Source organism: Canis aureus, chromosome 8, assembly GCF_053574225.1.
Source record: "Canis aureus isolate CA01 chromosome 8, VMU_Caureus_v.1.0, whole genome shotgun sequence".
NCBI lineage: Eukaryota > Metazoa > Chordata > Mammalia > Carnivora > Canidae > Canis > Canis aureus.
Window position 1 is genome coordinate 61,989,494 of NC_135618.1, and position 24,373 is coordinate 62,013,866.

Below are 24,373 nucleotides of genomic sequence, written 5' to 3' on the forward strand. Positions count from 1 at the left end.
GGTCAGCCAGGGACGCTGAGGGGGTCCAGCTGGATGCCCACACCCTGGCCACAGCCCAGGCTGAGAGGCCTCTCCAGAGAAGCTGGAAACAGAATCACACAGGGTGAAGCCTCCTGAATTTTAAGGGCTGGCAGCTTAAACAATGCACAGTATGACAGCAAAACAAACCATACTGTGTGAAGCAGACGAGGAAGCCAGCACCTCTGACCCAAGCCCTCTGACCCCTAACACCAAGACAGACTCTCCACCTGGACCAGCCTTCCTTTCCCTAAACACTGGCCCTTTCTGATTCTCTTCAGAGGGTAGGGGCCACCAAGGAAAGTAACCAGAGCCACTCTCCCACCAATACTGCCAAGGAGGGGGACAGGGTGACAGACCATTGCCTCTCCTCCAGCTGTGGTCCTTCACCGGGAGGTGAGCACATGAATCCAAGCAATGATTTGTGAAAAACACAAAGGTCCTTGGCATTGCTTGAAGATAAAGAGGTGGGTGCAGGTATGCAGGGCTGTGACCTGGCCCACGCAGCAGGGATAGGCCAAGTGAGGGCTGCAGGGTAACTGGGCTGGCCATGGTGCCCACTGCTGCGTGGACCTCACCTGGTCTCCTTGCTCTGGGTGCCCTGACCTTTCTGGCCTGGACCAGGTGACACCCCCATTGCTGCTACCATCACACGAGTGACGTCAGCTATTCTGGAGTGGTGCCCTGTGTGGGCATTAGGCTGGCAGGGCCAGAGTGCTGTGTCAGCCATGGTGGAGCCTGCATGGGACCAGGGGGTAGGGGCTGGGATGGGAGACAGCAGGACAGGCACTGGCTGGACCCAGGGACCTCCCAGCACGTCAGGGTGAGGGCCATGGGGACCTACCCGGGACCCCCCTGCTTCCCTCATCCTGCAGCATCGCCTGTGCAGGGGGGTTCTCAAGCACGGCAGCTGCCAGGGGCCGCCTGCGAGCTTTTAGTGATACCACCATCTCTGGAGGCAAGGCTTATTAATACAACTTTCCTTCCAGCTGAGAATGAACTTCTTCCAGTGGCCACTGCTCTGATAACCCTCCACAGAACTCGGTTTTAATTAGCAAACAACAGTTTGGACACACCTGCCACCATCACCCATACCCCCTCAAAGTTACCTCGTTTAAAGGTTGTGAACAGCCCATGTAAACAGAGAAAAATCTTAAAAGGAATGCAGCAGTCAGATCATCGAAGCCTATTGGGGTCCCTTCTGGGAGTGTCATGGGGTGAGAGGGGGAGCACCCCCAGCCCCCTGCAGGCCTGGCCCACTCTCCAGGGGAAGTCTAGGGCGGCAGCAGATCACCAGCTGTGAACACGACCCTTTTCCAAAACACAGACTGGACAACATGGGGGGAATCTGCCACCACCCTGGTCTGCTGCCTGTTTGCTTGTCACAAACACGTGGAACTGACAGTGTGCAGCCTCCATGCAAACACGCATTTCTACAGAGATGGGATGACCGCACAGCAGTGCTGCCATGGTTTCTGGCATTCCACGTTGGACCACATACAGAATCTCCTATTACGGGAAGTCAAACTTTCAGCAACACATTCTCTTACTGTTAGACGTCTCCTGGACTGTGTTTCAAAAGGCACAAAAATAACTCAATGCACATGGAAAACTTCAGGCAGGACAAATGGACCTGCCACTGCCACCACGGAGGATGATGGGTGGTATGACCGAGGGACCTGGAATTTCTTCTAGGTCATCTCAACATAAATGTTTTCAAGTACAATAGTAAGTAACGTAGTGTTCATGTCATTAAATGCACTAAAAATCAAATCCTTACCGGCTTCTAGGGCAATGAAAACACTGGCTGCATGTATTAAACATACTGGAAATAAACAAACCCAAAAGTCCCAGACTCAAGAGTGAAACTAGGTAAGTAAAAGAAATATGGGGCACCTCTGATAGAAACGTTGACACTGTTTGAGGAAAGATGAGTACGTTATAAATGATCATTTTTTAAAAGATTTTATTTATTTATTTATGAGAGACAGAGAGGCAGAGACATCGGCAGAGGGAGAAGCAGGCTCCCTGTGGGGAACCCAATGCAGGACTCGATTCCAGGATCCCTGGATCATGACCTGAGCCAAAGGTAGATGCTCAACCACTGAGACATCCAGGTGTCCCATAAGCCACCATTTTCTTTCACCTTGGTAAGTCCTGGCACGAGTCAGGAGAGAAATGATATGACTTTGATTTGGAAAGGTTACCACAGACTCCACCCAGCAGAAAAACCTTCCACCGAGAGCTGCAGGATATAGGTAGGATGTAGTGCAGGATGTAGTACAGGATGTAGGAGAACAGGCTCAGCATTTTTTGGATCCAGGAGAGGGGCCTCTCCAGGCACTGGACTTGGTCACAGAGCACAGGCTCCCCTGCAAACACCCCAGGCCCAAACTCAAGAACCCACAGAAGCCAACAGCCACTGTCATTCCCCAATGAGAAGACATTGGCAAAGAGACCAGAGGGATGCAGGCCAAGGTGGCGGCAGGGGATGGGGCAGATGTCCAGTGGGACTTTTCTCTCCCTCTCAAATATCCGACTTCACAAAGGGAGGGACACTTGAACTGTTGGGCTGGGTCAGCCTCCCCTCACCCTGGTCTTTCCTTTGGGGAGCAGCAGCTATGAACACATACCCCTGGGGGGCTGCTGTGGCCAACATTGGCCACTGGGGGACAGGGACACCTGGCCCCACACTTTTAGCTTGTTTCTGGTAGGCACTGGGGCCAGGCCTGTGGGGTGGGAGGGTTAGGGGTGTGCTGAGGCTCACCCCACAGCTCCTGGCGCTCCTGCCCCCACAGCTGCATCTCCAAATCAGGTTCCTGTGCCTCATCTGTCGGTCACTCTGCTTCTGGGGGGACCCAGTCTAAGGCTGAAGAGAGAGTGTGCTGCATGAGCCTGTGTCTCTGTCCCACATCTTTGGCTTATAGCGGGAAGGGGTCTCACCCCTTCCCCTGCCCCTCAGAACTGGCCAGCCCTACTCCCTGCACCCAGTACAGCAGCCCAGCTATGGGGTCCCGGGGCCTGGGGAGCAGGCAGCCTTTTGGGTGGGGGCAGCTTTGGGATACCGAGAAAGGCTCTGAGAGGACAGTCTTGCTGCCATGTCTCCCCAGCCTCAGAAACGGCCTTGTTCTTGTCCAGGGCTGCCCTGGTCTCACAGCAGACAGGGAAGTGGCCTCTGAGGCTCCCCTGGTCCCCCTAAGCCTTGGAAGAGGAGCAGATTGGGCCACTGTGGGCACGGAAGCTTCAGCATGTGGGTGGTCCCTGCAGGTGTGACAGCAAGGTGACACCACCTCTGGGGCATGCTCAACTCCAAGATTCAGGGCTGGATGCCAGAGTCTCAGTTCTAGGACCAGGAGTTTGGGGCCATCAAAAGACACAGAGGGCTGCCATTCTGCACACATCTCGACGGCTGGCTTTGCCAGCAGCGGGCCGATGCTAGGGATTGCTGTTCCCACCCACACTGGGGGATTCCAGGTCATGATCAGCCCTCTCTTCCTGCAGACCTTCCTTCCTTCCAGGCTCAGGTAGCAGAGCCTTTGTCTAAGAAAGGAGGCAGACTCGGGAAGGCAGGGACGACCCCATGTAGACTCGAGGGACAGGGGCCTTGACCATCCCGTCTGCCAGGACACCCTCCCCCCAGGCAGGAGATGTTGGACACCTGGGCGTGCTCTAGGTTAGCACCTGCACCGCCAGCAACCACAGTCAGAGTGTGGGGTGGTGAAGGGGGCCAGGATCCGGGAGCTGGGAGAGCAGGCTGCCTGGCTATACACAAACCTGTGGCTACACTGGCTCAGGAACACCTGTGATATTGGCCCATTGTTTGAAACCGTTACCCGTGGCAAACTGGGGCAGGTTCCGAGCCAAGCAGGGATGTGATCAAGGGCCGCCCACAGCACCATGTGTGCCCTGAGGTGCTGTGACTCTGCTGTGGCCCTCAGGGATAGCCCTGAGTATATCTACCTGAGTAAGGTGTCCTAGAAGGCTGTGGCTTCCCCTGTAGAGGGGGGCAGCACTGTGGCCTGGGCGCTCCCACAGGGAAGCCAGTCTCCCTGGAGGAGATGGTCAGGCTCCTTAGGGCCAAGCCACAAAGCCACCCCTACAAGTCCTTGAAGACCTAAAACCTGAGGCTGCCACCCTGCCATGCTTACTGCTCCACTGACAGATGCCGAGACCCCTATCTCCAGTGGGGGCCCAACCTAAGTCCAGACCCCTGGCTTCCGAGTCTCACTCATGTGTTCTTGGAGGCCATCTGGAAACACTGGAGGTGCAGTATCTCCTTGAACGGGTTTGGGGGCATCTAGAGCCACGAGTGGGTGGTCTTGCTGTGGGCACGGGTGATGGCCGTCCTCTGCTCTTGGTAAGGGCTTTCAGCACACAGGATGCCAAGCTTGTAGATCAGTTTTGTACCTTTGTGTCGATTCATTTTGGTGAAACCACAGCAGGAAAAGTTTAAGTTTACAAGGCCCAAAGCCCACAGACTTCCTTCCCTGGGGCCCCTCTGCACTGTGACTGTGCTGTCAGGCTCTCTGCTGGTTCAGTGTGGACTTGTGGGCGGACAGCACTGCAGACCCCTATGTCCTAGGCAGCATGGCAGGGGCTGGAGACGTGGGGGGATAGGGGACAGCTGAGGACCAGCTGTCACAGTGTTCACAAAGACTACTGATTCCAGACCAAACTGACCAGAGAAACCAGGCTGCACAGACCAGGGCTCGTGCTTGAGGCCACCCCAAGAGCTGAGGATTATGCTGACGGGCATCATGTGCCCCAGCGCAGGGGGCAGGGGCCAACCTCCCACCCCTGCCTGGGCATTGTGCACTGCCGCTTCTCTGGAAACTGAAGCTGTCCGGAGGCAGTGTCTGTGAGGTCAGCTGATGTGCTCTATCCAGAGAAAATGCTGCCTAGACTCTCCTGCAGACCTTGCACCAGTGTCCCTTTTTGAGCCAGACGGTCCGGTTTGGACTTCCTGTCACATGAGACACATCACAGCCGTTTACTCAGAGAAGGGATCTTGCCCTGCCCACTACTGTGGTTTGACACACAGTGCCTGCCAGGGTGACATGAGCTGTGATGTGGGCACTGTCCACGCACCATTGTGTGCCTTGTCAATTGTTTACACCTGCTCCTGAGCATGGCAGCTGCCTTGGTTGAAACGCGGATTGCTCTGAACCTCGGGACCTGAGGGGAGGCTCCAAGGGTGACAGCTCACCCTGACCCCCAGGGCCGTAGTGTGCAGCCATAGCCTCTGGACTGGCTCAGGCTCCATGAGGGTCGACAGCAGCTCTGTGTATCCCAGAGAAAGGGCCCCGTCTTTCCCAGAGCATCCAGGAGCAGAGATCAATTGTTCATCTTCACACAGAGAGCAGGGAGGGGAAGGAGGCCCCTTCCACATGGGCACAGCGGCGGCCAGAGCCCAGGATGGGCCAGGAGCTGCTGAAGTCTGATGATGTGGCAAAGACAGGGTGATGGAGAACACTACCCCCTGGTCAGTGCTGGTCCTGCCGCCAGCTGCAGAGGAGGGCCGGCCACACCAGCCATCCTCCGGTTTTCCCACTTGGAAAACAGGAAATGCCAGACTCAACGCTTACAAGGTTTTGTAAAGCAAAGGAAACTTCTTCTTTCCCAAGATTGTGTGTGGAAACCCAAAATTCGATTAGCATTGGAGGATGGGATGAGGACTTCTCCTTGGGCTCTGGAACCTTCTCTCTGCCTGTCTATGTGGTGGAGCAATGCCTCCTTACATTTGCTGGCTATATATTTTTCAGAACGTGGCAAAAGGAAAAGTAAGTCCAGCAGGAGAAAGTGGATCTAGAATGTAGCCAAATTTAGATAAAGACCTTCAACTCCTCTCTGTGCACTGTCCTCGATGGCCCCCCAGGCCAGACACTGAGGTGTGTGCACACCCCTCTCTCTGCTCACCCCACAGTTCCACCAGGCAGGGGCTTGGGCCTCGGCAGATGCCATCTAAGGCAGAAAGCAGCCCAGACCCACCACAATGGTGTCGTCACCTCCCTGCAGAAGCAATATAAAAGCTGGAATGGAATTTTATGTTCTTACTTTTACACTGTCTTTGCAATCCTTGAGTCCTGTACACAGAGAACACATCTCTGTTTGGACTGGCCATGTTTCTAGGGCTCACCACATGGCCAGGTCAGGTTGTCAACCGCAGCCACCACCAAGTCTGGCCCAGGGCAGCCGGCAAGGACAAAAGAAGGATGGGTTTCCCCAGGCCTGCAGTTTTCACCCTGCAAGGCCTAGTGCCCACATTTGCAAATCAGCACCAAGCTTCCCTCTCCACAGGCACTGCACATACCCAGCCACCTCCCACAGCATTCACTAATTTTAACAGCTGACATTTGCAGAGAGCTGTGGGGTTTGACAGAGCTCAGGTCTTTACAGATGGGGAGCAGCACATGGAGCTCAGGAGCCCCCACATCCCAGAGGCCAGTCTGTGTTGGGACTGAAGCAGAGTCGTGAAGGCAGAGATGCCTATCCAGCAGGCTGGGTTCTGGCTCCTGAACCACCAGGACCATTCTCAGAGGGAGGCAAGAACTGAGAAGGGCTGGGCCTCCCAGAGACTTAGACTCTGCCCCAGCTCCTCTTAGGTTCAACATTTCCAAGCTGTTGGCTTTCTACAGGGCATCTAAAACCATAGGACTAGCCTCCTTCAGACCTATAAGCTTCTACCTGTCCCATCTCCACTTGTCACCCCAGCACAGGAGGTAAACCCAGAGCCATGTCCTAGCTCAGGACACGCTTCCTCTGCAAGCTCCAGATGACTTCGAGCTCTGGGCACTGGTACCAGGACTGGGTGCTTACCAAGTACTGGGGAGGGAGCAGGCAGGGAAGAAGAGTCTGAGGCTCCGAGGATCAGAAAGCAGGCAACCCTCCAGCTGGCCCTCAGTGTGGTGTCAGGAAGGCAGGGGGCTGCCGGCACCTGTGCCCTGTGCCTGTGGAGGAGGGGTGCCCCCCTCTCACCAGGAGGTCTTCAGCCTGGCTGGAGGTAAGAGGGAGGAAGTCCTCCCCCAGGACACCGTGAGCCAACACTGGCACTTGGCAGGGGAAGGAGCGTGGTGCACTCTGCATGAACCCAGAGGGTCTGCCTCCCTGGGGGTAAGCAGCGTTACCTAGATGGGGTCTGTGACTGGCACTGACCCATGCCCCCAGGGTGGGTGTGCAGGCAAGACCCAGGGAGGGGGGGGCAGGAAGTGCCTGCTCTCCTTCCTCACCACAGAGCCACCATTCCTGAGAAGGAGTGCCTACTGGCTCCTGCAGAGCAGCTTGCAGTGTGCCAGTTCTCACCTCCAGATGTTTGAGTGTCCACTCCCAGCCTTGGTTTCTTCCCACTGAGGAGAGATCAGAGTTGCCTGGACCCAGGGATTGTGTCTCCTGCTCCATCCACCTCTGGGGTGGGCCAGCCGGGGAAAGTGGAGACAGACCACAGCACAACCCCACAGCCACTCCTCTTCCCTGGGATGTCACTGGCCCCCATCATGTCTACATCATTCTCTGCAGTGTCCTGCCTTCACAGACATCCTGATCCTTCAGAAATGAGCGCAGATCCCCTTCCCATCGTGGTCCTGAGTCAGCTACGGAGCTGGGCATCCTGCCACCTGGTGAGGCCCCTGCCCCTAGATGGAAGGGAAACAGGGGCAGCCCTGGGTAGGAACTTCCTGCCTGGCCACCCCACATCATCTACACCAGCTCTGGTTGATGGCTGTGCCATCTGGAGCCCCTGACTAGTCAGATTTGCCTCACTGAACCTCCAGGCAAGTGACACTGTGACAGGGTGCCTGGCTGGCTCAGTCGGAAGAGTGTGACTCTTGATCTCAGAGTCTTGAGTTCAACCCTCACATTGGGTATAGAGATTACTGAAAAACAAACAACCTTAAAAAAAGTGACGCCATGATGAGACCAGTGGGCAGGCCCGGTGCTGTCCTGGGGTCTGCTCCTTCTGACCCCAACTGAAGATACGGCCACTGGGTTGGCTTAGGAAAGAGGCCAGAATTGCCATAAAGCCAGAGTGGTTCCCAGGCTCACCCCAGGTCCCAATGGACTTGTTGGCTGCCTCTGAAAAGAAAGGACATCGAGGGGCATCCATGGGCCCTGCTTGCCTGGGGACCAGGGTCGGGCCCCCTTCACCCACAGGACCAGACCTTTACGCTCCCCAGAAATCTGTTCATTTGGTGGCAGAACTCAACTCCTGGGAGTGGTTTTAAGAAGCATCAGAAGGAAAAAAAAAAAAAGCATCAGAAGGCAGTCTGGAGTCCAGTAATCCCTTTCTTCATCTAGATAGAAAGTGCGATCAAGTGGCTGTGAGGCACTGCTTTCCCACAGGGCCTGGGGCTGGGGTGTTCATCAGTGTACCCCCAGGCAATCAAACAGGGCTGTTATTCACTTCCTGCCATTGGATGGGAGGGAACCATCGCCAGCTCAGGTACAGCAGCGCCCTCATCCACCTGTCACCTGACAAAACCCATCAACTGACAACCCAACAGAATCAGTGCATGAGAACATCACGCAATCAGAATGGTCAGTCAAGTGCAAGCCTGAGGCAGGTGTGTGCTGTTAGGTATGCCCTCACCCAAGGGCAGGGGGTAGGATCTGGGCTGAAAATGACAGACCGTGGTGGAGGGGGTACTTGCTGAGGAGCCTCCTCCCCTTCCTTCTCTGCTCCTAAAGGCCTGGGCCACAACGGAGGCACAACCTCTCTCCTGTGTCCTATTCACAGAAGGGGACAGAACCTGCCCGAGCTCCATCTGTATAGGCCCCGGGCAGAGGATCCTTAACCACAGTTGTCCACAAACTGCCCAGGACATACTCCAAGCAGCACCTTTGGCATGAGAAGCCCTCCAGAGACACAGTGCGGTTTGTTGACCCTTCTGAATCTTGGTGCTCTGAAGCCAACAGTTCCAGACCGAAGTTCGGGGGTCAGAAGGGACTAAGGAGATGGGGTTCTAGAGATCTCCAGCTCGGAGGCCTCCCCACCTTGGAGCCCTTCTTCCTTCTGGTTGTGAACCCCAGGAGTCCAGAGGGCAGGCAGGAAGGCCACGCCTCTGTCTGTGGCACCATCGAAATCTGTTCTCAGTTCAAAGACTCCATCAGACTCATTACTGTAGTTATAAAAGTTTAGAAGGGTCATCTATAGTAACAAACTAGTTTCCTTTTCTATAAACAAGGACAAACGAGTGTTTCCTAGAATTTTTCAATGCAATGTTTTATTTTGAAATAAGTAGACACACATGCAGCTGATAGAGGCAATACAGACCTCCTGCTTACCCCCCACCTGGGTTCCTTGGTGGCACTGCCTACAGAACTGGCGTCAAGGCCATGACCAGAGACCCAGAGCAACACCTAGTAGACTCCAGTTCAGTAAAATGTGCAGGGGTGCACTGCCCCTTCCTTCTCAGGATGATCTCCCCAAACTCCCTCTCACCACCCCAAGACACCTGCCTGAGTTAACATGTGAATAGTCACTTCTTTGCTTCTGTGCAAATGGGACAATTTTCCGGTTTCATTTTGTTTGCAGTATCTTTTTTTTTTTTTTAAGATTTTATTTGAGAGAGAGAGCAAGCGAGCGAGCTAGTGCATGAACAAACCACAGGTAGGGGGAACAATAGAGGCAGGGGGAGAAGCAGAAGCAGGGTCTCTGCTGAGTAGGGAGCCCAACGTGGGGCTTGATCCCAGAACCCTGGGACCATGTCCTGAGCCAAAGGCAGATACTTAACTGATGGAGCCACTCAGGTGCCCCAAAGCTGCATTTTTCTTATAAAAGCAAAGTCACACCATAAATACGAGATGGTGTCTTGCTTTTAAATTTTACTCACTTGAGAGAGAGAGAAAGCGAGCATGTGCACAAGTGGGGGGGGGAGGGTTAGGCAGAGGGAGAAGCAGGCTCTCCACTGAGCAGGGAGCCTGATGTTGGACTCGATCCCAGGACCCCAGGATCATGACCTGTGAGCTAAAGGCAGATTAACTGACAGCCACCCAGGCGCCCCTGTTCCTAGTATCCAGATTAAAACAGGAACTTCAGAAAATGTGCATTGATGATTTAGGAAGCTGCTGCTTTGGTACACTACAGAAGCTGCTATGAAAAATGGGAGTCATGTGGCCCTGTGTGTGTAGTGGGGTTGCCACGGCCTCTGGGGATCTTGGATTGGTGCTGAGTGGAGGCAGACGCGGGCTCTGGCCTCGAGGAGCTCACGGCCAGATATAAGTGAGCTCCTGGAGGACAGGGAGGGCGGCTGCCAGAGCTGCTGTTGTGGCCGGCGGAGGCTCCTCGCAGAGCACAGCTCCTGGATCCAGATGCCTAGGCAAGCAATAGAGCCTGTGGACCCCTCTGAGGAGGCTTTCAAATCCAAGAAACCAAACACAGGACACACGGGGGCAAACAGACACTGTGACCAGAATCTAGACCATCCGCACTTTGCTAACACCCATGGCAGACCTGACAGCCCTGTCATAGTGCAGTGCCGCAGAGCACAGGTGAGAGGTCTCTACCCATCACCCCAAGCCTGCAAAGATTTACAGGCTTTGCATCTGTCACCACATGCACTGGAACAGCCAGGCTCCTTCCCCACCCACTTCTCCTGATCAAAATCCACCTGGCCTCAGAGAATAGGATGGAAGCTGCTGGAATCTTTTCCCAGACACACACGCAGGCACACACATCAAAGAACAGACTCCAGGATCCCAATTGAGCTCACCTCCTCGGTTTTCAGAGATGAGGAATTTGATGGGTGAAGTCTTGTTCCTGGACGGTCCTAGTAGGAAGCAGGTAGGGATGGTGGCCCTCAGAGGACTGGCCATGCTCTGGGGAGGGTCTCCCACACCAACGTTCTTCAAATCCCATGGCCTGGGCTGTCAGTGGGACCTGCCTCCCAGGCTCAGCTTCTGAGGGGAAGGCGACAGGGCCACACTTTGTGCTGGGTAGGCCATGTGCACCACATACCTCAGAGCTAGGAGGTCAGCATGGGTCAGGAGTGTTGGCAGCTTGGCTTTTATTGCTGCTTCTTTTAACCCCAGGACAAAAATGGGATTTGTGGTGTGAGGGTGAAGTTTGTTAGAGACCAGTACATACTGAAAAGCCCAAAGACATACAGGTGTACACATCTGGGTATGAGAACCAGGTGAGAGAGGACCAGCCCCACAAAACCTTTTTTATGGTCCCATAGAACTTCAGCCTGAGATGGGTGTCAGAATGCTATAGCCTTTCCCAGGCTATGCTAGGGCCAGCTTATGGATTCCTTTGGAGACGGTGGTCCTGAGCCAGCAAGGTGAGCTCCCCTGCCCAGCCCTGCAGTTTGGTACCACAGGTGTCTGCACAAAGGGCTCCATGGTCTCAGTTGCTCCCCTGCCTGCAGAGGGAACCTCCAGCCCTGAGACCTTTATAAAGGTTAGCTTTCTGGAAACAAAGTTCTCTGATACTGCAAGTCACTCCTTTTATTTAGGTCACATTTACCATTTCACAGCTGGTCTGTCTGTCCACCCATCCAAAGTCAGCATGTCCAGCCCTGTCCTTGGAGGGTCTACTCTCTAGTGATGTCAGACACACAGATGGACAGGAGGAGCAGGGGCCAGGGTTTTGGGGGAGGTGGACAAATCTCCATGTTCCTCCCTCCATGAGAGGGAGGGAAGTGTGCAGGTGGTACCCAAATGGCCTGATGATCGATATGGAGAGCCACCTGACAGATATCGGTGACACCTTCCCTCTTTTACCAAATAGCAGCCAACCCCTTCTTTGCTGCAGGGAGTCCTGACTGGCAGAAACTCCAACAAGCACCTCCCAGCAGGTGTAGTGGGATGATCCTGCCTCTGTAAAGTGCAGGGCCCGCCACCAGTTTCAGTTCAGTGTGGGATGTGGGCCATCTCAGCACTGCTTCTACCGAGCACCATCTGAGGCAGCCATCCAGGGCAAAGCACCTGCCAGGAGCCTCAGGGGATATAAGCGAAGAGCAACTCTGTTCTCAGGAGCTCTAGGTGGACACAGAGGGACGACATGCAAACAGGCTGAGCTGATACAGGTTATGGGAGAAGGGTTAGCAGGAGAATGATGGTTAGGAGAAGATGGTTAGCAGGAGAATGCCAACCCTGGCAGCAGAGGTGGGAGGTCAGGGGAGAAGAGGTACAATTCACAGGATGCACACTCACAGGCTGAGAGAGGCTGGGGGAACAGACTTCAGGGCCCCGAGATCGTTAAGTAAGACCACACAACACATGGCAAAGAAGAGCATGAGGACAGGGAAGATGCCTTTTTCATCAGAAGAACGTCCATTCCACAGACAACAATCTGTTAAGCGGGCCCTCCATTTCTGGAGACTCCTCTGCCTCTCTAACCAGCTGAGGGGTCAGTGTTTCTTCTTACTGGGCGTTTATGGCAGAAGGGGTTGGCCTGCTCCAGCACAATGGTCTTAGGATCTTGAGACCAGAGTCTCAAGGAGGTTGTGAGGGTCCCTCCTTGCTAAGCCTCTCACCAGGCAGGCATAGGACCCGAAGCTGGGCCAGGGGGGCCACCCCCCAGCACTTCTCAGCCACAGAGAAGGTGTAAACCCTGCCCCCCTAGAAGAAAGGCTAACTGCCTGGCTGAGGCTGGGTCTTCCTGGAGCTCCAGGCCCCAAGGGCCACCCTGTCCCTTACTACCCCACCTGCCAGCTTTTGCTGCCTTGGGTTGACTCCTCTCTGTATGAGCTTTGACATCCATGAGTAGTCCTAGGCTCAATGGACCCTCACTTGATTTCAGGGAATAATCTAGACTCAAGTCATCTTTCTCTCATTACTAGCGGGCCAGCACAGGCATGGAGCCCAGCTGCATTCTGCATGGTCAACAGCCTAATGTGGAATGTCAGTTATGACTTCTGGGTGCTAGGGCTAGATTGGAAGGCAAAGGTCACATGCACAGCCCCAGGCCCAAGGGGAGCTCACAGCAGGCCCCAAGGCCACGCCCATCTCCTTCCTAGTAAACTCTGAATCTGCTTTCATTTCATTTCCGGAAACGTGGGACTGGCCAGGAATTGAAGGCTGCACTTTGTGTTTAATCTGGAAATGCCATTCTGGCAGGCAGATGGCCAGAATGGGCAGAGCCAGGCAGAATGTTAAGTATACAACTTATAAATGAGTCTAGAAATAACATTTAATACTCAAAAAACAACTCAACAATTTCTGAACTGACACTCGCTTCTACTCTGGAAAGCATTCTACAAAAATGCAAAAGCACCCACCTTCCACCTTAGTGGAAGGGGGGCCCAGGGATCTGGGAGCAGGCACAGAGCACAAGCTCTCCCAGGGCAACTGCTAGAAGAGGCCCCGACACTGCTTCCCTCAAGGACAAGAACCTGCAGTTCTGCACTAGACTTTCCAATGTTTTCAGGCTGCTTCAGCCTAGCAGTCCTTGGACTGCATTCCTCCTCAGCAGCTGTTGTGCTCTGAGGAAGAGGAGATGGCCGAGCCTTTGGGTACAAAGTGAACAGGGCAACTCGATGTACGTCCTCATCTCAGGGGCCCCATTGCCTTTTGGGGCCTATGGGTTGTTCAGGACCCACAAAAGGTCTGAGCTATGGGAAGAAAACCAAAACAGGTTACTGGCTCCAAGATGAAACAGCAAAATTAAAACAAGTGCTTCACTAAATGTCTACAGTACATTGTTAAGTCCACCCCATCAGCTGTTAAATATAATTTTTCAAGCTAATTTCATCACATCTGGAAATCATGGGTTAGGTTTTTGTCACTTTGCAAGAATTCCTGAAGTACAGTGAAAAATCATTCCCAGATAAGGAGCTACGGCCAAATAATTTCACAAGCAAAGAGTAACACCCTTGTACGTTTTCCTCCTTCAAACCATGATGTGCTAAGTGTGGCTGGGCCTTGCAAAGATTAAGCTACCTTGGGCTACAAAGCCTTGAAGAGCTGTCCCAAAGTATGACACCCATCCCAGGAAAGGAGAGGATAAGGACAGGTCAGTCCCAGGTGCAGAGCAAGGACAGGGCTTAGACCACTCCCCAGTTTTACAGAGAAAACAGGGTGGAGAGCCAGGGGACTCCTGTCAGGTCACATGGCCTGGGGCTGAGACTAGAACCCAGGTCTCTGAACCAGCAACTAGAGGTCAGTGGGCACCAGAAGCCTTCCCCAGGTGGGGTACAACTCAGAGCCTCCTTCATGTCCACTCCCCGGTGCAGCACACAGCCTGCAGGCCCCCCTGGTGCAGGGCAGAGCTAGGAGCCCCCCACGACTACCCTCCTCCACCCTGGTGCAGAACACGGCTTGGAGCTCCCTCCTCTGGTGCATAACGCAGCTCGAGTGCCCCTCCTCTCTGGTGTAGGACACAGCCCGGAGCCCCCTATGACTACCCCGCTCCACCTCGGTGCACCCCCCCCCTCCCCCCGTGTAGCACACAGCTCGGAGCGTCACACAACCCCCCCCCCCCGCCGCCGCCCTCGGCCTGCCCCCCGTGCAGGACACAGCTCAGAGCCCTCCTCCCGCCTCCCCCCGCGCAGGACAGCTCGGAGCTCCATCTTCATCGTGCAGGACGCGGAGGCTGGGGAGCAGGGCGCTCCGGGGCCCCCCATCCTTTGTAAACCGGGACCCGGGAAGTAGGGTAAGTAAGGTGGACCGGGTTGCTGGGCGGGGCTCCCAGGACGACGTGGCCCCAGCAGCGGCCTGGGCCCACCCGCGCCCGACCCCATGGGGGAAGGGCATCCCGCCCTCACGGTAAGCCGTCCTACCGGAGCCTGGGGCCTCCCCCAGCCGGACCCCCGCGGCAAGCCCCCCCCCCCGGACACGCCCCGCCCGCCGCGCGCTCCTGCGGGGCCGACCCCCCACACCCACTGGGCCCCTCTCCCGGGCTCCGCGAACTGACCTCCGCGTCCCGGGCCATCAGTGTGCCCGGGGCCCGCCCGGCCGCAGCGCCCGCGCACTGCGCATGTCAGGCCGGCCCGGCTCGGCTAGAACCGGATCCAGCCGGCCATGCGGTGACGCAGCGCGCGGGCGCTCGGCGTGGGAGGCGTCAGCGTGTGGGCGTGGCCCAGTGGTGGGCGGGGCTGCCGGCGGTGCGCGCGGACCGCGACCCCAGGCCGGCTCTGCTCAGCAAAGGGGAAGTGGTGCAGCCCCCGCGCCAGGTTCCTTATTCAACGAGGTTGTTCAGAAGAGGAACGGCGACTCAGGGCAGGTCTGTGTGCGTCAGAGCTCACTTTCACAGGTCTGCCTAGCTCCAGGCCCTGCTCCTGAGCTGCTCCCAACAGAAGAGGCAGGGAAAAAAAAAAAAACCCACTGCTGCTGCGCCCCCAGTTGCTTCCCATTTTCTGCCCGCAACATGGACCCACGTGTCACCGGCAAGCTCTGGTCCCGCCTGCTGGCCCCATTCCCACATTTCCACCACTTGCAGCACCCTTGGGTTCCTTGAACCTGGCCAGCTGTCTCCTCCCCAGGGCCTTTGCACAGACTCTTCCCTTTGCCTGGAGCCTCATGACTAGTCCTCAGTTTCAGAGAAACCTCTACTTCACCTCTTGAGCACCCTGCCAACACCATGGCCCCGCAGCACTTCTCAGAGTGGTGACAGGGCAACCCACTGGAGTCCTCCGAGTAACAACTAGTCCCTTCAAACTGTGAGGCCTGCAACGGTATGACTGTGTTTGCTCGCGCTGTACTCACATAGGCCAGCAAAACGCAAGCGGTCAACGAAAGCTCCCTGAATAAATGAATCCCAAAGCTTTTTTCTCTCCAGGTGAACACCTAAATCTTTTTTTTTTTCTTTTTCTAAATCTCTTCTTGAGCATGTTTCCCTCCTTTAAGACTGCAGATGAATCTCAAGGTACAAGAAAAAATCACACACAGGCAGCCAGGAGCCTTCTGAATTCCCCCAAGGCCCTGTAGGAAGCTCCGGTGGCAGGGCTGCTTGGGTACGGGAGAGCAGGGTCTCAACCACTTCTCTGGCAAAGGTCAGAGCCAGGCATCCTAAGATGCTCTCTACTCTAGGGGCAACTCTAGAAGCCATTTCTTCATTTGCCCACTGTGTGCTGCCTGGTGGGTGTGGGTTTCCCGCTTTGGGTGTGGGTGTCCCAGCTTCCCAGCCTGATAACCATCTCCAAGGTCCCAGAGCAAAGACAGACTCTGTGCTTTTCCTCTTGGTGATTTCATTGCTACCCAGCTGATCCACCTGGATGGAGGCTGGCTGCACAGGGACAACAGGGGCGGGCTCGCAGGGACTGCAGAGGCCAGTAGCAGAGCTGGATGGACGGACGGAAGGAAGGCAGAGGGCAGGATAGGGACTTGCCTGCCCGCTCCCATGGCTTCTGAGCCTGGTATTCTCACCTGTGCTGTCTTGCTGAATCCCTGGGAGGCAGGCATTGGCACCCCCACTTTACAGATAAGGAAACTGAAACTAGGAAATTTTTTTTTAAAGTTTCCAAGATTGCCAGTTTCCTGGAAAGGACTCCATTCCAGGAAATGAGTCCTAGAGGATCTCCGTGCTGATTTTCTAGTGCATTCCAGCATCACTACTCAGCCTTAAGAGCCCTCCGATTGATTGCTTTCTTCTCACCACCCTCTGGTTCCGGTGACTCAGCAGCAGCTCCAGGAGACAGAAGCGGGAAAGGGAGGGAGCGGGCCTGGCAACACGGAGGTACTGGCAGGGCATACCACATGTGGGGATGGGATGCATGGCTCAGAGTGCGCTTTCACGCCCTCCACCCATCTCCGGCTCTCAGCCACCCTGTACCCACAATTCACAGGTGAAGGGCCTAGGGCTCAGGGAGGCGTAAAATGTGCCAGGGCTGCCTTCTCCCAATCTAGTGCTCCTCCCAGGCCCTGCATGATGTGCTCCGCCACCCCAGGGCACACACAGAGGCAGGTGGAACTCTATCCCACAGCAGGCACTGCCAGGCCATGCTTCCCACGGGGGCTGTCTGACCCTGAGCCTCATCAGGGAACAGTGGACATACGGCCACTCACTGTACCTGTGGGGTTCTGTGGGGGGCCCCAAGAGAAGTGGTACAGAGGACAGCCTGAGAGCCTTTGTGGACAAGGTTCAGCAAGTAGAATGACCAAGAGCCCTCCTGCTGTGTAAGCCTAGCAGCAGCAGCTATGTCCACCCCAAGGGACCCTAGAACCCCACCTCCTCCAGGCAACTTAGCAGCTCCTGGTTAGGAAGAGCAGGTATCAACAAGGAGCAGTACTTATTTCGCAAATATTTGTTAACCAAGGTTTTCACACTAAATGCTCCTCTCTGAGTACTAACGATACTGTGAGGTATAAAACAGACAAAAATGCCTGCAGCCACAGACCGAATATTTGTTTCCCCCAAGTTCATATGTTCGAACTTAATTCCTAGTATGATGGTATATGGAGGTGGGGCTTTGGGGAGATGCATGGGTTGTGAGGGCAGAGACCCAGAGAGCTCCCTCGACCCTTCCACCATGTGAGGACACAGCCAGAAGGTGACCCTCCAGGAACCAGGAGGAGGCTTCGCCACAACCTGTCCAGCCTCTAGAACTGTGGGAAATAAATGTGTTTATCCCACGCAGGCTGTGGGATTCTGTTATTGCAGCCTAGGGGAACTGAGACACCTGCCCACAGCGAGATTACAGAAGACTGTAATAGTGTGGCGAAGAATAATTGGAGAGCAAGCTGATTTTACATTCTGTGATTTAAATGTTTGAGGAAGGGTAAAGGTGAAGAGAAACAGAGCTGGGAAGATAGCACCTGAAACCCAAGGTGAGTGCAGAGCCTTTGGATATGTGAGAGAAAAGGGATATGGTGGGCACACAAGTCCTAGGGAGGGGCATGGAGACCCCCATGAGGCAGAGGAGAAACTGGGTGGCTGGGGTTCTAGAAGCATGAAATTCTCAACAAACCATCCCCCCAGAGGCAATACAAATTAGCCTTCAAAATCAGGGTGATCCCTGGGTGGCTCAGCAGTTTAGCGTCTGCCTTTGGTCCAAGGCGTAATCCTGGAGTCCCCGGATCAAGTCCCACGTCGGGCTCCCTGCATGGAGCTTGCTTCTCCCTCTGCCTGTGTCTCTGCCCCCCTCTCTATGTATCTCTCATGAATAAATACATAAAATCTTAAAAACAAAACAAAACCAGGGTGACAGGCACCCCAAGATTATGTTGATCATTCCAAGTCATTAAGGAGAGAATGGTATGTCTCACATGGACATTACTAACTAGAACATTTGGTGGACCAGCATGCCGCTTCCCGGAGAACTAATCATCATCACTGAAATCCACAGGAGATGCTGCAGAGGGTTTGGAATCCCTCCACCCCCTGCTTCCCTGGATACAGACAGCCTACAGAGCTCCTGCACACAGCACTTCCCTCCCACCGAAACCCAGGGATGGGCCCCTCTTGGACAGAGACTGTGTGGCAGAGGGAGAGAGGGGTAAAGCTCCAGGTGAGCAGGGTCCGCTGTTGGCTATAAGTAAGAGGAAGTGAAGCCAGGTACAGTTCAAGGCCCTTGGGCCAGCTGTCTCTGGGTCAGCCCGGTCCCTCCCTTCCCTGGAAGGGCAGGACAGGGTTTCTGTCACTACAGCCTCGGGAAGTGGAGGCCCTGATGTCTCTTGCTGCAGAGCCTGTGCCCAGACCCATGAGGTGTTTCACTGGAATTCTATCCACCGATGAAAGAAGAATGCACAGCAGCTCCATGCACTCTCTTGGAGAACCACAGGCAAGAAGGGATCACTTCTCAGAGCATCCATGAAGCCAGTACTACTCTGACCCCAAATCCAGACAACAGTACAAAACAGAAAACTACAGACCAAAGTCCCCCATAAAATATAAGGGCAAAGATCCTAAGTAGCAATATATAAAAAGAATTATAGATTGCAACTCAGTGGAATTTATTCCAGGGATGCAATGCCAATTCAATATTCAAGAATCAATCTCTATAATCCACCCTCTCAAGAGGCTAAAGAAGAAATTTCACACATCATTTCAATGGAGGCAGAAAAATCATTTGATGAAATTCAAATCCCATTCATGATATACATCCTGAGAAAACTGCTCAAGCTTCCTCACCTTGACTAGTAACATCCACACCCTCACCTGCCTTGTAAGACCAGGAGCAAGGCACGGATGTCATCTGGCTACCGTTCGTCCACATTAACGCTGGGAGTTCTTGCCAGCACGAGGCAGAAACAGGACATCAGAAGCATTCAGATTAGCAGAGATGAATTACAGCAGTCTGGATTTGTAGATGGCGTGGTGGTTGATACATAAAATCCCAAGGAAACTACAAAATAACTCCAAGAATCATGAACTCCGCAAGATTGCAGGACACAAGATCAGCATGCAAAAGTCAATTTATTTCTAATGATTAGCAATAAATGTGCAGAAACTTAAATTTAAGATACAATACCACTTAAAATTGCTCCAAAAAAACCCCTCAAAACACTTAGTTGTAAAATCCAATAAAACACGTATAGGATCTGTTTGCTGAAAACTGAAAACGAAATCAAAGGAAAGAAATCAAAGATCTAAGTAAACAGGAGATGTTCTGTGTTCACAGACTAAGGACGCAGCATGGTCAAGTCAGCTCTTCACAGGAGGAGAGGCTGCTTTAATGCAAAAACCGAGCAAGACTTTTATAATAATTTTGAAAAAGGAAAATAAAGTAGGAAGAATCACTTGATTTGATTTTAAGAATTACTGTATAGCTTTGGTAATTCAGACAGTGTGGTATTGATAGAGGGACACACACCTAGGAACAAAAAGGAATACAGAACCGCAAAATTGTCTCATTAGCACTTTGATTTTTGACAAAGGTGTCAAAGTAATTCATTAGAAGAAAAGAGTCTTTTCAACAAATAGTACCAGAGCAATTGGACGTCCATAGACAAAAAAAAAAAAAAAAAAAAAGGAACCTTGAACCAAAGAGGATATATAGATGGCAAATAAACATACGAAAAATTCTCAACATCATGTTTCACACACACTTGTTAGAACGGTCAAAATCCACAACCCTGTTACCACCAGATGCTGGCAAGGATGTGAAGCAGCAGGTTGCTGGTGGCCATGTACAATGGCACAGCCACTTTGAATGAATAGAGAGACCACAGAGGCTTTTGCTGGCAGTGAAACTACTCTGTATGATACTATAATGGTGGATACCTGTCCTCACACGTTTGTCTAAACCCCCAGAATGTACAACCACACAGAGTGCACCCTAAAGGTGAACTGTGGATTCTGGGCGATGATGACGAGTCAGTGCAGGTTCATCGATTGTGAGACACATGCACCATGTGGGGTGACACAGATAAGGAGGGGAGGCTGTGAGTGTGTGGGGGCAGGGGAATATGGGAAATCTTTCTACCTTTTGCACAACTTTGCTGTGAACCTAAAACTGTTCTTCTAATAGTCTATCAAAACAAAACAAAACAAGAAAGAAAAACAGGGGTGCTTAGCTGGCTTACTCAGAGGAGCATGTGACTCGATCTCCAAGTTATGAGTTTGAGCCCCACATTGGGTGTAGAGATTACTTTAAAAAACAAAACTAAACTAAAAACCTGATCTAACCCTCACAAATATTAATATATAAAAATTAACTCAGATGGATCATAGACTTCCATTAAATATGAAACTTTTAGAGGAAAACATAAGACAAAGTCTTTTAGACATAGGAATTAGTGCAGGATTTCTTAAACATGACACCAAACACAGATCCATTAAAAAAAAAAAAATCATTAAATTGACTCCACTAAAAGTGAGAAACTTCTCTGCTCTATGAAAGACCTTGCTGAGAGGACACAAGGCTGAGCCAGAGGCCAGGACAAAGTACTTACAGACCCACAGGTAACCAAAGTCTCATATCTAGAACACACGGAGAACTCTTGCAACTCAACAGTGAGAAAACAAACAACCAAGTTAGAAAATGGGACAGAGACAGACATTTTACCAAAGAAGGTATATGGTGGCAAATAAGCACACAGAGAGGTGCTGGCTATGGTACGCATCGGGGTAGAGCAGATGGAAGAGCATGAGGAGGGCCCACTACACACCGGTCAGGACAGCTGAAACCAGCGGGGACCACACCCAGAGCTGGCAAGGCCACAGAGAGCACGGGTGCTGGGAATGCAAACATGCTTCAGCCTCCTTGGAAAACTGGTTGGCTCTTCAAAAACTGAACATGCACATACCCTGTGACCTAGCAATTGAGAAATGAAAGCTTATGTCCACATGAAAACCAGTCACAACTGTGCAGCAGCTTTATCTGTAATTGCTCCAAGCTGGACACAGCAAAAATGGCCTCCGAGCGGTGAGTGGCTGAACACAAACTGGCCCCTCCATACTACTACTGCTACTGTTTTAGTGGTGTAAAAAATAAAAATAAAAAAATAAAAAATAAAAAGGAGTGGTTTAATGACACACAACAACAACTTGGATCTCTCAGGATGTTAGGATGAGTGGAAAAAGCCAATCCCCAAAGGACACATACTGGATGGCTCCATTTATAACTTCCTCAAAAGGACATAATTACAGCACAGATGGGTGGCTGCTAGGAAGGGGCATGGGATGGTGTGACTGTGAGATCCAGCACAAGTGTAGATGAGTCTTCCTGTGTCTTGATTTTGGTGGTCATGGGAGCACACACATGTACTGTAACAAGGTGCCCACAACAGTTTTCTGGTTTTGACACTGTTCTAGAATTATGTAGAATGTAACTCAGGGAAAAGTGGGGGGAAAGGTACAAGGGAGTGCTCTCTGCTATTTTTACAACTTCCTGAGAATCTATACTTATTTAAAAATAAAAAGCTAAAAAAAAGAGAGCACTCCAGAACAGAAACAGAACCGAAAAAGCAACTTCTGTGCCCTCTGTCTGGGGGGCTGGGCATGGCTCAGACGAGCTGTTCCTGCATGAGCTGCACATGTTGGTGACAGGCCCACACTCAAGCCAGAAGGAGTAAGGCCACTGGGGGTACCCTGCCTCACTCAGCCCTCACTTGGCTCTGGGCCTGACAAAATGCCCAGCCCTCGCTTTTCAGGGCAGCAGAGCCTGGGCCCCTCCTGCTTTCACTGGGACAGGCTGCACTGGGAAAAGCAAGTAAAAGTGGTGCCCAGTAGGGTACTGGCCCATCGCTTGGCCAGATCTGGGGGCTGCAGTCTTTTGCGGTTGTGGAGGCACTCCTTCTGGATTCACCACTCCCAAGCTTCTTGGGGAAAGACAGCAGGTGCAGCCCAATGGGCAGGTGGCCACAGTCCCAGAGAAGCAGGCTGTCGGAAGCCCACTTGGGAACCGGTTCCAGCAGTGCGCCCACTCCCACTCTGTGCAGGAAATGCTTCCATGCACTCTATTTTTAATGCCGATGAAAGGATTTGGAGGAGGAAAAGCAAACTGCCAGCACCAAGATTCCAGCTCTTGGTGCTAACTCCCACGGGGGCTCAAAGCCCTCAGTCTGCATGGCCACGAAGCCCCACCTGGGGCCAGGCTGGGCTGTGTGCCCTTGCCCAGTGGGGACCTATCAGGCTGCTGAGCTGCACCCCGGCTGCCTCTGACTTGCCCTCCACACCACAAGCAGCAGTGCGCAGTCTCTTTCTTTGGCTCCCTCTTTTGGAAATTTTACAGGAGTTTGCAAACATACACAAAAGTATATTGAATCCTCGAGTGTTCAGCTGTATGGCCCATCTCTCCACTCCTGCCCTAGCCTCGGATGATTCTGAAGCAAAGCCCAGACACCACATCTATCTTAAGCACCAAGCTCTAAGTTCTAATGCGCTCGGGGGCCCGTGTGCTCCCATGTCCCACCCCTCAGAGTACAATGAAGGAAGGTTTCTCCTTGCACAGCAATAGCCCAGGCAATGAGGAGCCCCTACCCCGGCCCCCTCCAGTGGGCTCCTGTCCCAAGCAGCACCCTACTCCCCCTTTCCTCTAGTTTAAGACCAGCTTGTGGGTCACCCTGGTATGCCCATGCTAATTGTAATGCTTTGCCATTCTGGAATAAAGAATGAACTACTTTTCTGGTAAAGTAACTGGCTGTTCTGTTTTTAGGATTAACATTACATGTATTTGTGTGTACTTGCATAGTACAAAATATAGACAGATAAGATTATATAAATGAAAAATATGTAACTACAAAGAATAAATAGCTTTTCCTAAGAAACAGAGTGTTTTTATTAACTGTTCTGTGGAAGCAGTTAATTGTGTGAGTTCCTAGCTAAAATTGGAGCAGAAAAGTTTGATTGGATGAGTCCGATGAGATGCCAAGCTGTTCTCTGACTTTGTAGGCATGTACGTCTGTGATGACAACACAGAAACCAGTGGCCCAGCCCTGAACCAACAGCCAGACGTCAGCCACATGCTTCCCATCTACCCTACAGGCTTTTCTAGGGTGGGACTTGGTCTCTTACCAAGCCCTCCACAGTGCCTTAGCAACATCTACTACAATCTACTGGAGCCCTGAAAAACATGAACTTACATCAATAGGACCACATAGAAGTCAAGATATGAAACCTTCCTCTAAACCAGACTCACAGGAATATTCCTTGTCCCTGATCAACGCATCACCCAGGATCAAAGGTAGTGTCAGCACATAACAACCTTCCACAGGAAGACGACCCTGCCTGTTCAGGGAGGTTAGGGCAGTGGAAATCCTTCACATCATTGTCCCTAGCCCACAAGAGAATGACCACATGCAAACAGACTCTGGGTAGCAGGCTACTCTTGAGTTCCCAACCAGCAGTCCAGAGTCCCTCAGTGTGGAATGCAGCTTTTCTTATCGACTGCCACTCCAGAATGACCAGGAAGTCTTGCCAATTCTCCAGACTGTGTGAAGCAAAGGGCCATTGTGATGTTTCTGTAATCCAGGGAGAGGCATCTCCGTGATCTCAGCAGAAAACTGGGCCGGAGTCTCCCTTTTCACTGCAAAGTGCGGTGCACAATTAGGGCACCAGCCTTGTGACTGAAGCCAATGCAGCCACAAAGGCACAGCCCTGGGGCCCAGGGGCCCATAACTCCTAGCCCTCAGGAACCCTCACTAGCAATCCAGGGCAGGGCAACTCCAGGTGGTTTTCACAAAGTGACATCTGAGCATGATGCGTTCAGAAACCCAGGATTCAGATCCAACTCACACGGCCCAGGATGGTGCTGTGTCCTCACAGAAATCTGGCTCTTCCACGGAAATCGGCCTGAACAGTTGGGGAGTAGCTAGCAGCAAGCTACAAAGCTATAGTGTTCTGGAACGTATTTATGTTCCCCAGCTCTAAAATGCTGATCTTGGCTCAGCTGAAGGGTGGGCTTACTTTGAAGATCACACAGACTCTGCCATTCTTCCTGACCCTGTTTGCCTGCTTGGGGAAGTCTTTCTTTGCAGAGAAGGCAATATAGGTGACCTGAGCGCCAAGTGGCTTTGATGGAACTGAATGTCAGCTAACCCC

General features: G+C 52.8%; 1 protein-coding gene and 1 long non-coding RNA gene across 14 annotated transcripts in view; one reads left to right on the forward strand and one right to left on the reverse strand.

Moving 5' to 3' along the window:
• The window catches only part of CHLSN (cholesin), a 147,980-nt gene that overhangs the window by 32,981 nt on the left and 90,626 nt on the right, over positions 1-24,373 (reverse strand). For 10 of the 13 annotated variants that reach the window (XM_077907504.1, XM_077907496.1, XM_077907495.1 and 7 more), the window contains exon 3: positions 10,722-10,778. The exons of 1 other annotated variant lie outside the window; for it this stretch is intronic. In XM_077907504.1, the coding sequence (XP_077763630.1) occupies positions 10,722-10,778 (57 nt within the window). Of the gene's footprint in view, positions 1-10,721; positions 10,779-14,866; positions 15,020-24,373 lie in introns of those variants that run through there. 2 more of the 13 variants (XM_077907502.1, XM_077907503.1) reach the window with 2 other exon arrangements.
• On the forward strand, positions 14,448-19,912 carry LOC144319432 (uncharacterized). The gene is made up of 2 exons (XR_013385250.1): positions 14,448-14,605; positions 15,435-19,912. It is a non-coding gene; the product is annotated as an uncharacterized LOC144319432 (long non-coding RNA).